The sequence below is a fragment of the Serinus canaria genome, chromosome 1A (genome assembly GCF_022539315.1).
Source record: "Serinus canaria isolate serCan28SL12 chromosome 1A, serCan2020, whole genome shotgun sequence".
NCBI lineage: Eukaryota > Metazoa > Chordata > Aves > Passeriformes > Fringillidae > Serinus > Serinus canaria.
Window position 1 is genome coordinate 29,173,661 of NC_066314.1, and position 13,017 is coordinate 29,186,677.

Genomic DNA, 13,017 nt, shown 5'->3' on the forward strand with positions numbered 1-13,017 from the left:
AAAAGTAATTCTGGAAGTTCTAAAAATTGAGGGGTTAAAATTATCCTACAGACCCATCGGGCTACCAGCCTTTCAACACATGAGTCCTTTGGAAATGCCTCTTGACTTTATGCAGAAGCAGTGGCAGACAATTACTTTAAAGACCTGGCTAGAGAACTAGCTACCTCCACTTGTTTTCTACCAGTTTTTTTAGTACCTACACAGAATATAGGTGACAGAGCTCCATTTCACCTTGGCCAAGAACTAGTCAAACTGTCTTCTACCTCCAGAATGAGTTCTAGTCACCCAGCTGCCCTTAAAAGGTGGGGAGAGGGATGATCTTCATCACTCTGGCAGAGGCACCTTCCTTCCACTTTCCATAAATGAAATCAGGATTCAGGGTCTAGAAAACAGACACATAACTCCAGCATAATGGCTGGGGAGAAAAGATAACTATTTCATGTCACATGTATCCTCATTTCTGAGTAGACTTTTTCTCTTGGCAGTGAAAAACCCCAGTAGGAAGGGCAGAGTCAACTAATTTTCCTCATGACCAGCATCTCAACTTTTCCTACATGTCCTGAGGGTTGCTCAGGATCTTGTGCCCCAAAATAGAGGACACCAACCAATAGAGGACTTGCACCCCTTTAGGGATCCTGATCTAAGTCCTTTGCTGCACTACTCCCTGAGCATTTAGCCTCATGGGATCAACCATCCTGAGGTATATTTGCAACACCAAACATGCAGTCACCAGCTATTACATCTTCAGCCGTCTTACCTCTCACCACCTGCAATAGAGCAGGAGCAGCAGACCTGATCATGACAGTGTGATTTGAAAAGATGGCTAAGAGATGAATGTCATCAGACCAGGCTTCTCTCCTACCGCTCATTTTGCCCATTCCTGCCCTTTCGTAAACCCCATTACCACGAACACAAGCAATTTATTTTCCTAGTCTCCTTTCTCCCATCCTTACCCCCTTCGGACGCTCTGGTTCGGACCTGACCGCGCCACTTCTGTGCTGGGGGCCGGAGCCGCCCCTCTCTGCCCACTAGAGGGCTGTGACGGACGGGCGGGCTGGCGGCTGTGGGGGTCGGTAGCAGCCCCAGCACCGAGCCCAGGAGTGGAGTCAGTTCCATTTCTGCCGGCCCGGTGGGTTGCCGAGGGCGCTCGGTCCCGCTGGTGCAAGGGACGCTCCCGTCCGCCCGCCAAGCCGCGAGCCCCGCTCCGGGCGGGCTGGCTCACGGTGGCCGCGGGCTGCGCACGTCAGGGGAGACACCCGTCACCCCCGTGAGATCCCGGCATATATAGGAGATGCGGGGGCATCGCCGGCCGATCGCAGCCGCTCCGTGCCGGGCACGGGCTCCGCAGCGCTATGGCCGTGGCCCGGGCCCGGGCGGCGGGGCGAGCAGGTGAGCGGGCGGGCGGCGGGGTGGGGGGGGGCGGGCTCACCCAGACATTCCGCGCCCCGACGCCGCAGCCCTCTCCGCAGATGCTGTTGCGGCGCTGGCGCTGCTGTGGCTGCTGATCTGCGCTCCGGGGGACGCCGGCTGTCACCCCCTGACCGTAGCCGATCTCTTCGACCGGGTGATCCGGCACTCGGGCAGGATTCACAGCCTCTCCACGGCGCTCTACGCCGAGCTGGTGAGTGCCGGGCCGGCCCCGCCGCGGGACTGGGCTTGCGCCGCCCTGGGAGCGGCTGCCGACGGGCGGGATAGGGGAAAAGGTGGGGGGATGGAGGGGGGTTGCGGTGCCTCTCGGTGTACGTTTAGGCGTTCTTCCCCCGTAGGAAAAACACTTCCCTCCCCGTGACAACGAGCTGGGAAGGCCCGCTCGGAAGTGCCACACGTCGGGAATGCTGACCCCCAACGGCAAAGAATACGCCCAAAAAATCCCGGTAAGGGCAACGGCGGCGGCGGACAGAGACAGGGCAGAAGGGGGGAGCGCGAGGCTTGGGGGACGGGAAGGGGATCTGCTGGTCACATCGCCTTCTTTCTCCCCGCCGTGGAGAAAGTGGAATACCCCAAAATGTCTCATTCATCATTCTGTAATGGTGCCCCACTCCAGTCGGGCTGGAGATAGGCAGAAAAGTTTTTATGCTTCCGGAGCTTCATCAACCATCTAGATGAAAGAGACTGCTAAGTTTTGACCCCAAACAGGTGCACATCACAGAGGCATTGCATATGAATCTTAAATTAGTTGAATTTTAAATCTGTATGTGGTACCTAAAATTAGGTCATAAGTACTAGTTATAATAAGGATATTGCAGTAATACTTGGTCAGAATGATTGACAGGCATCCTTTGATTTTGTTGAGGCAAACTCTGTGGAACAGAAACTTAGAAACTTGTGTGTGTGGCAAAGAAGTCACATTAATCAGTATCCCTGCAAAGTACAAAAAGCAATCAGGAGAAAGAAATAACAATAATCTCTGAATCAGTAGTTAGGTAAGGGGAAAAGAACAGCAAATTTGTTTACATCACAGTTTTGACAGCAAAGAGAAAAATTCATTATTAGTTCAGAGAAGAATAGGAAGAGTTTGTTCAAACAGAGAAAAAGCAAATTGTGATGCTGGGGATAAACCAGTGGGAGAAACTTTTGCCTCTAGGAGACAGACAAAGACAAATGCTAACATTTTGGTTTTTGGCTGTGATGGAGTCAGGAGCTTCCCCAGGATGTCCTTCTAGCAGGTCCCCTGGAAGGGCTATGAAAGATGGCCCTGCTCATGTTACCTGAAAACATTACAAATACAACTTCTGGGTGTTATTATATATACACAAATAACAAAATGTATAATTATATATACACAAATATGTAAATAACCAGACAGAGTGGTGTTCTAGTAGTGAATTTCAGATGGAAATATTGATCCCACAGAGATTTCATAATAGACTAAGAGTATTCATAAGATCTGCTGCAAAGTAACAGACACATTCTCTACTGTTTCAATTTATAAGAGAGAAGAACTAACTCACGTGATACTGAAACTTTTGCAAGCCTGGAAAGAACCCCTTTCCCACTTCAACCAGCATATTGAGCACCATCAAGAGCTACCTGATGACAGCCTTAGCAAAGCTAAGCAAATCAGCAATATGGTACATGAGCTGAAGACTGGAGTCGAGAAAGTAACAGAAAAGGCAAGATTTTCAATGTAGCTTTGATTTCTATCAGTTATGTGGCATGGGTGACTTCGAGGAGGGGGCAGTGTCTGCTCCCACCTGGGCTTGGAGGCTCTTATTCAGCAAAATGCAGGACTTTGTAATAGATACTTGAACAAAGTATCTTTCTGTCAGAGGGTGTGACTTAGTTATAGATTGGCAGATATGTAGATGGTATTATAGGAGTCCATATCTGTGAGGAAACATTTTATTAATATGACATATATGAACAACACACACAAGTGCAAAGGCTAGAGCCTTTTGTATCTTCCTATATGAGTCAGTAATGACTTGAGTTTTCTAGGCCAGGAGAGAAGATGTGAGTAGACCATAACAAATGCTTAATAATTGTGTTAAGTTTTATTTGTATTTACATTCTAAGTAATTCAAGTATCAGTGCTGTCTGATGCAAAGAGCTCCTTCCTAAGGCAATAATTTTATGCTGTTCTTCAAGACAACAGTAGCATTGCTTAAATCTGATGCTGGTCACAAAACAATTTCAAACCTTCATTATAAATTATGCCAGATAATACATAAATCATTGGATGAAATTCTTTGTTATTTCCATTTCTATCTTCTCATTAATAGCTAGAAGTCCTGACCTTTGCAATTTTTGTGCATTTATATCTAAAATTAACTATGGTTTTGGCTGAACAAATTAAATCTGTCCACCCATTCTCTAAAATGGCTACACTGCCAGGGTGTCTGTTTCACTAAAAAAAAAGTGAATAATTAACTAGTATCTTACACTAGTAGATCACCTTTCAACTTTATGGACACAGGTGGAGAATACAGTTTTAAAAGAGTAAGCAGCTCAGCACTAGAATAGGCTGAATTGTACCCTACTATAAAATGCAGCCCTGGTTAGGGTGACTCAGAGTTAGGAGTGGAAACTCCATCATCCAAATGCAGCCATGGTTCTGGGTTAAAATGGCCTTAAAGTTCAGAAGTGTTCAACCTCAAAGCTTGACCTTTGCTTCATTCTGTAGCTGAAGAAAACTCTAAATTAGCTACACACTTTTGGTGTATTTACATGCTTTATTTTTTCTAAAACACCTTTGACGAGAAGCTATTACTAAGAGGGAAATCTCTGGAGTATTGATTTCTCTGTACTATGGATATTTCTACACAGGGTAGAAATGTAATTACAAAAAATTAATGCATTCCATATTTTGCAATTATGTCTTTCTGTTTAAAATTAGGAAAATTCTAAACTTGCTGTTGTTGTGAAGCACCTACTCTGAGAGGTGATCACAGTCTGTAGAATTCACCAGGTTATATAAACAGCACTGGTGGATACTCATGTTAGGAGCTTCCGTTCACAAAAAGCATCAAAAATGGCTAAAAAAATCTCAAGACTGATTTGCTAGAATACTTCAAGGGGAAATAAGGATTACCAAACAGGGGTTCTTTACTTAAACTCAGATGAAGTATTCATTACTAGTGTATCAAGAAATTTCAGTCTAGTTTAAAAGTTGCAGAGATACCATAAGGATAAAAAGGCAATGTTATTCTATTTAAGGATCTTTCCATATATCTTCAGTAAGTATGTGTAAGATCTGGAATAGCAGAGCCCAGTGAAGTGACACCACAGTTGTCTTCTGCAGTGGTATTTTCAGGATTTGTTGTATGTGTATTTACAAGTTGAACTTCTTTTCCTGTTTTCAACACAGATGCAGTCAATGGGGATCATCAGCAATTCATTAAATGGAATGGCATCATCTGAAGACACTGGTTTATCAATTAGTAATGAAGCAAACATGATGAGTGACTCTGATTTCATTCACTGTTTTAGGAGAGATTCCAGTAAAGTACAAAGCTACTTAAAAATTCTCAAATGTAGGATTATGCCAGAAAATAGTTGCTAAATTGTAATCCCTTGACAAATAGTCTTCAGCATGTTGCTTATAAAGATTAAAAAAATAGAACTCCTAAATTATCACTTTCACAATAATTTTAATAGGAAAGTGGTTTTGAAATCCTTTGGAAGCTGGCACAGTTGACCAATGCAGATGAAATACTAAATAAAGCCTCATGTGTGTATGTCAGTTAATGCACTGATAAAAAAGGAGTGCTCTAGCATTAGATAAATAAATGTTCTTGCATGTTATACTGTGGCAGACTATACTCTGGCTGATTCACACAGTTTAAATAAATACATAGAATTACAGAATGCTTGGGTTGAAAGGGACCGACATGATCATGGAGTTCCAACACCCATTCCACCATTGGCAGGGATGCCATTCACTAGATCAGGTTGGTGAGAGCCCCTCTCAAGCTGGCCCTGAACACTTCCAGATAAGAGCCATCCACAACTTCTCTTGTGTGAGGCAATGTCTTCCAGTGCCTCACCATGCCTTTGAAAAAAGAACTTCTTCTTCACATCTAATCTAAATCTCTCCTATTTTAGTTTAAAACCATTCCCTTTATCCTATCACTCTTTATCCATGAACAAAGCCACTCTTCCTCTTTTTTATGAGCAATCTTTAAGTCATGTAAGGCTGTATTGAGCTTTCTCTTCTATAAGCTAAACAATGCCAACTTTCAGACTCTTTGTGAGGTATTTGTGGGCCCACTTAAGCTTGTCCAGGTTCCACTGGATGACATCCTCTCCTTCTGTTGTGTCAGCTGTATTGCTCAGCTTTGTATCTGCATACTTGCTGAGGATGCACTCCATGCCACTCTCTGTGTCATTGAGGTAAATGCTGAAGAGAAGACAGAACCCTGAGGGACACCACATGTCACTGGCCTCCCCTTGGACATAAGAACCACTGCTCACAATCCCCTGGATGCATCCAACCAGCCAATTTCTTAACCACCAAATTGTCCCACCTCCAAACCCATATCTCTCCCCTTTGGAGATAAGGGTGTCAAGTGGGACCCTGTGGAAAGCCTTACTGAAGCTGAAACATAGCTACAACATAGTTGAAAGTAAGATTCAATCTGTTAAACCTTGGTACATCTGTATACTATCAATAAAGTATATTTTTACCTAAAGAAAATGTTTCCCCCATTTCTACATACATACCTACCTACCTGCAGAATATTGCTTAACACTGAAGAGGGGAATTGATGTTGATCAGCTCAATTTAACTGCAAGGCCTATGCCAGACTTTTACATTTATGTCATACTTACAGATTTCTGAGGGCTTTCACATGTGTCCCATAAAATCTAGTATTTTTATTTATATCTGTAATGGCTTCACTGATTTCAGTAGAAACTCCTAAAGAAAAAATTAGTGAAAAGTAAGTCAGAATTCTGGTCCAAACAGCATTTTAGTCTAAGGGCTGAGCAGGGAGTAGCAATAAGTCTCTTTCCCATTTCACATGCTGACACAAGTCTTGGGTCTTACAGTAATGATTACAAACTCCTTTGCAAACAAAAATATGAAAGCTGCCTGATATTTTAAGGGAATCACATTCTCCTAGCAGAAGGGTGGTGCTGCTGGCTGTGCATACAACAAAACTTCTTTACATTCAGATCCTGAGACATTTGAACAAGTAGATATAATCAACATGGATTTATTTTTAATATTCTTGACTTTTTTACCACTAAATGCTCTTTTCTGGCCTTCCATGATCTTGATGGTTGCTGACAGTAGCAGGAGCTCAGGCAAGCAAGAACAAGGAGTAAAATGCTGATGATTATTTAATAATGATACTAAACTTGGGCTTGAGAAACCTAGCAAAGATGTCAAAGAAGCATTTATGCAGACCAGAGAAACCACATTTTAGTTACATGCCCATAACTGCAAATATCCTCAGATATCTCCTGTCAGGTAGATGGCTGCTGTATTTTGCAGCTAGAAGCTGTGAGTGTTCACAATTTGTGTCTGGTCCTGCTGTGCCAGGTATAGTAGAAGTTATAGCTGCAGTTCTTTATGCAGTAAGATACCACAAACACAAAATGAAATAGCAGCATTCATGGGCAGATTTTGGGGAAATTCTGGAAACAAAACACAGCTCCAAAGAGAGCAGAGGAAGAGCCCTCTGAGTAAACAGACAGAACCAGAGGGGGATGCCCACACGGCCTGCATCTAGCTATGATTCCAGAAGATGCAGTAGCAATTAATAGCTGTAGCATTAATGCGGCCATCTGGTGTAGCCGCAGTCGCGGAGTACAGCAGCCCGCTGGCGGTGCGTGCCTTCCATGCCAGCGAGGGGTCACTGCTGGCTCCCAAACGCTGCAGCGGGGCGACCGCGCCTCCACTGAGGAGACAAGCGGTGCCAGGGTAACGCCGCCGCGTACCGGCACACACACGGCAGCCGCCCCGCGTCAGAGGCGAGGGGTGACAGACACGGGCACTGCGTCCAAGAGGCTGACGGCAGGAAGCTCCCTCCGGACCGGCTGTGGCCCGCCCCGCTCCCCGGGGCACCGCGGACGGGGCTGACAGGGTGGGAGACGGCCGTGTTCCCCCGGGAGGTGGCCGTGCCCCCATGGTCCTGCTTGGTGGCAAGTAATTGCAAGCGAATTGCATGGTGACTCAGAAATGAGCCGCACCCGCGGCTGGCAGGACGTCCCAAGGGATGCAGCTGAGGGTCAGGTGGAAAACCTCGCAAACGGAGCAGGTCATACAAAAAACTCCGCCGAAGTGCTAAACCCTGGGAACGTTTTGCTGGACAGAAATGTGAAAACAGAGAAAATGAGATAGTGGGTGGCAGAGAGGAACAGTGCACCGAAGTGTTATCCACAGTCATTCATCCTCATTAGTGTTTTATTTCAGTTTTGCCTTTGGCTGAAGCGAGGCATGTTGGTAAAACAAAAGTCTTCCTATATTGCTGGCATTGTTCTGCTTCCTCTTGCGATTGAAGAAACAACTGAGCAGTGGGCTGAAAAGGGCATGCTTTTCTCTGTGGCCACCGATGCCTAAAACAGAAATACAGTGATGGTTGCTTTCTGCACAGGGGAATACTTCATCTCCTGCAGGATTTCCTCCAAGACAGCAGCATAACTGGTTAGGAGAATTTGATAATGTTAAATCACGTGCTACTACCAAAAGCCTTGGAGTTTGAGAATCCATCACATTTATATCTGAATATTAATTTAGCAGATACAATTCTGTAAATTAATGGAAAATCAGAAAATCAGGATTAGCTTCCAGTTAAGCACTGGTATAATGTGCAACAAAATAGATAAGTAATGGTATAATTTCCATTTGTGAAACAATCTGTTTCCATTAAACTTTCTTGCCAACCAAATAAATTTAAGAATTAAAAACATCTCCATTGTTCTTCAGACCTTATTCCATGAAGCACTGCAGGATAATCCCAAAATACTGACATTTTTGTACAGTCCAATTTTATTTTTTTTTCAGTTATTAGTACTGGCTTTTGCATATCAGTGATTTCCTCATAATGTTTCCATTTTTTCAGAACGATGAAGGATACAACAGAGACACTTCCAGGGACTGATAATTCATTTTGTTCCTTTCATAAGGCACTAAATGGTATTGAGAGTGTATCTTGAATTTAGACTGAATCTTGTATGTGCTGATGTTTCCATGGTAGATTAAGTGGCTAATGTCACTCATAGTTTAGCTCTTATCTAAACCCATGATTGCAAAACAGAAACAAATTGAAACAGTCTTCTTTGCACAATATACATGCATGTTCAGCTACCTGCATTCAAATATTGACCTGTAAATAATAGTTACTTGTAACTACAGAAGAATTCCTCAAGGGTTGGATGCTTATAAAAAGTGGCTTTAGTGGCTCACATTTCTGTGAGCTTTAGAAAGCACTGGGATATCACTGTAGAGATGTTACCTTCTGACATCCCTGTCCACAATGCCCAGCTTCAGTGCTCGGAATTACAACCAATATGAAAAGGAGTTGCCATTCTCTGGCCATGAATTTTGGTGCAAGTCTGCATGGGGGAATTTCAGACCCAAGTTTAACTATCCCAGTTTACCTTACAGTAAAGGTGAGCAGCAGTCACCAGGTACATAGCTCAGAAGCACACTCATTTAAAGACTTACCCAATCCACAAGAATTTCATCCACTGTGAACTTCTCTCTGTGGGGGCTTTTTTTCTCTGTAGGTCTCCTCGTGGTTCAAAGCTGAGTCTCAAGTTAATTGGACTCTAATTCCTCTCTGTTCCTTTCTAAAGGCACTGGATTTGCAGCTATCATCATGAAATTGGTTTGTCTTTCCTTCTAGTATGTGAAAATCAGTAACAGTCTAGTTGGTAGAGGGTGCTGAAGCATGTGAATGCACTTAATTTATGTCAGTCTTTTGACTGCAAAACATACATTCATCAGAGGAGCTGTGTGGCTACAGTGATGGCAACTGGTATTTAAAACCCAGTCCTAGTAAATCACAGCAGATAAAACAAATCTGATGTATTACTGCAGCTCAGGAGTGACATTAGACCTTTGTACTACTGTTCTGACACTGAAGTTAGTAATGCATTTTTGTGCCTTAAGACAGTCCTGTTCTCAGCAGATCATAACACTTATTACCTGTTTGGCCAAGGATCAATAAAAACAAGGTAACTTTCAGAAAACCATTTTATACTGTAAATATGTACAACTAAAGTTTAAGTGCTGACACATGTGTGATCAGAAAATCCAGCTCTTAACAATGTTATATGAGGTCCACGGAGGAGCTAGCAGTTCTTTCATGTTCACAGGCTCAGAGTTATTCACATGCAGTAAAATACGACTGTGGCTGTGCCCGACACAGATTGCAAACATCTGCATTGTGATACATTTTAAAAGTCCAAGAGCTTTGAAAGAAATCAGCAGCCTCTTCTTAGGTATCAGGGAAGCTCCATACTTTCAAGATCCACATTCAGACCCATATGGAGTATCTTCAATAGGTAGGATGAGAAAAGTCTCTTCTGTCCCTGAGGCTGCTGGGCTGGGCAGTGAGAGCTCTGTGTCAGCAGCACAGCCTGAGAACATGAAAGTCTGCAGTTCGGTTAACAAAGTGAGTACTGAGTCTCAGCCTTTCCTCCCTTTCCTTGTTGTATTCTGTATTACATTAGCATTGATAAGTTGCCAGAACAAACAGAGAGGTGCCCAGCAAGTATAAGTATCTGTTTGGTTTGCAGCCTCTGAAGAGATGAGGTTTTTAACTGTGGTTTGCAGTTTGAGGTACCCGAGCTCTCCCCAGTCCCAGGATCTCCATAAATATCCATCATAATACTCCACAGCTGGTAACTATAGTCTCAGAATGCTACACACAGGAAACACCTCAAATACCCTACAGAATGCTACACACAGGAAACACCTCAAATACCCTACAGGATGCTGCAAGATCATCCATCAGGTCAAATCTTTGAAGTCCAAGTAGCACACTGCTGGTTTTAACCTAGGAGTCACTGGCATCTACCGTGTCACTCCCTTATACCAGCTGCATTACACCTTTCACCTCTGAACTGCGTCTGCTATGAAGCAGTTCAAGTATCTGCTGGGCACTTTGCATACTTGTGCTCTCTTTGTTCTTTCTAAAAATAGTAGGCATACTGTATTTGAAGAAACTGAATACCACTTGATCCTTCACAAAGAAAAGACTGGCACTGTAAATATATTTTTGTATTTGTACAGGGTGCTATTTCATATTTACCAAGTTTTCACAGTATGGACTGAAGAGAAACTTCTCCTTTATATAGCACAAAATCAGAGGAATCAAAATTGTGTGTTTCATGGGCCTAAATCATAATTTAATCGGACTATTTTAGATATAATTCAAGATTTGCATGTATACTTTCAGGGTTTTTAAAAAAGTTTGGTCAGCATTTTCAGATAAAGAATCTTTTATCTGGCATACTGAAACTTCATTCTAGCTGTAAAGTAAGAATACTGATAGGAGGTGTTAAGAGATTTGGAGAGCCTTGAAATGGTTTAAGTTTTAACAGGCTACAGTGAAACCACAATTTGTTAAATTTAAACACCTGTAATATTACAACTGTGAAACCAATGCTTCATGAGCCTTGCTTGATCTTTGCCTCAGTGAGACAGCCTTCTGATGTATTCTGTTCAGCACATCAGCTCAGTTTTGACAGTAGTTCACATTTTGTGCTTGTAACACCATGAACTGAAAGAATTTCCCAAGAAGCATTCTGAAGCACATCTCCCATCTCCAAAAGTGCTACTTCTAGCACTGAGGCTTAATTGATTTGCAGTAAAATAATATGAGCAGCTGGGAAGGCTCCCTTTCCATTAAAGGTGAGACTAAAAAACCCCAGCACCCCTACCATACAGATTTCCTCCAAAGTGGGAAGCACTGATGAATAGATGCACACGTATACATCACCACCTGATCATGAGATGGTACTCAGGAAATACCTGTAATGCAATTTCACAACCATCTGGGCTACTAACCCTAGTAGCTGGTTCTTCAGGAGTTGGTCAAACAAGGCAGCACTTCAACACCAAATTCATCCCCATGTATACACAATCTGTCTGTTCTCCTCCCCACCAAATGTTTCTTACAGAATCTGAGCTGATTCCCAGATTTCAATTGCAAGAGAGGAATAGGGTCCTCTCATTACTGACCAGTAACATATAACACGTGTTCAAGGGCTTTTGAGGGTAGGCTTTTGAGGCAGCTTACTCTAATGAAGATTTGTAAATGCAGGAAGAGATAACTTCATAGTTCTTCTGTAATTTGTTTTTTTCTTTAAATCAAGCAGAGGAAATCACATGCAAGGAATGCTACATAATGAGAGACTAGGATTGCATATTTGGCCACTAAGACAGCAGGACATGCACAAGGCAAGGTACAAAACTCACCTTATTGTGCATAAATGATACAAGGATCATTATTGCAACCTCAAGTTTTTTAGCTGCAGATGTATCCAAACTTCACCTCCCAGATAATACAATGTAACAAGGGAAATAGTAAATCATCTATCAAAAGGTAAAACATTAAATAACAACTTACTCCATAACTATTGCACAGCTTTTTGGAAGATGTACAATACAGTTCAAAATATTTGGAGCTCAAGGCAAGAATAATCAGAGACAGTCAAGGCATATATGATAGGAAAAACCAGACTAGATTATCATAACCTTTCATCTATAAAATGTATGAATGCCAGAAAGAAAATAGTCCCTATAAAACCATAATGTTCTCTATAAGGTTTTGCCTGTAACATAAATATCTTTAGTCTCTCTTCTCAAAAAAGGTATCCATAAATGTATAAAAAAGAAAATGAATGCTATGCTCCCATTTTGAGCTATAAAGATTTTCAAATAAAACAAAGAAAGATACACCTAAATTCATAGACTGACCTCCTTAAATTGGATTAAGCAAGAAAATAATTTTAAGTAGCTTTAATAATATTCAAGGCTACTTGTATTACACAGAATACTGTCCTGTCTTTGATACAGATATATGCTAATGTGTCCTTACTGGCACCAGTTTAAACAGCAGTAAGCCAGGAATAATGCTACTATTGGTACATCATCTCCATAAGTAACTTTCTGAACTGGCTGTAGTAGCCATTTTTCCATTATGGGTCTGTTGCTTAGTGTATTTTTGGCTACAATTCTGCACATGGTCATTACAGTTTTGAAATACAAAATATTCTACCAACAGCCAAAAAAAAAAAAGACACTGCAATTCAAAGTTAAGAATGTTAGTAGATTCACACATGGACAGAAAGACAGAAGCCAGTGAACTGCACTTCCCAGTACACACTCTCATGAGAGTTACTTAAACATGGAACATTTTACAGACTAGGTTGGTTGCCTTTTAATATTCCATAACTTTACCGAGGTTATCAGTTGACCTGTGACCATACTATTTAAAGCTAATTGAATACTGACATAGGTGAAGACAGATGGAGAAAATACACCAAAATGCTTATACTTGTCCATATGAATCTATTGTGTTATTTAATGAATTTCTAAAAATTTTCCAAAACCACTTACTG

General features: G+C 42.2%; 1 protein-coding gene across 1 annotated transcript; it reads left to right on the plus strand.

The window, feature by feature from the left end:
• The first annotated feature begins 1,352 nt into the window (after positions 1-1,352).
• LOC103820421 (prolactin-like) lies at positions 1,353-5,002 on the plus strand. Its single transcript, XM_050969898.1, has 5 exons — positions 1,353-1,389; positions 1,470-1,621; positions 1,767-1,874; positions 2,934-3,113; positions 4,808-5,002. The coding sequence occupies exons 1-5, from the start codon at positions 1,353-1,355 to the stop codon at positions 5,000-5,002; spliced, it is 672 nt and encodes a 223-aa protein (XP_050825855.1).
• The last annotated feature ends 8,015 nt before the right edge of the window (positions 5,003-13,017 follow it).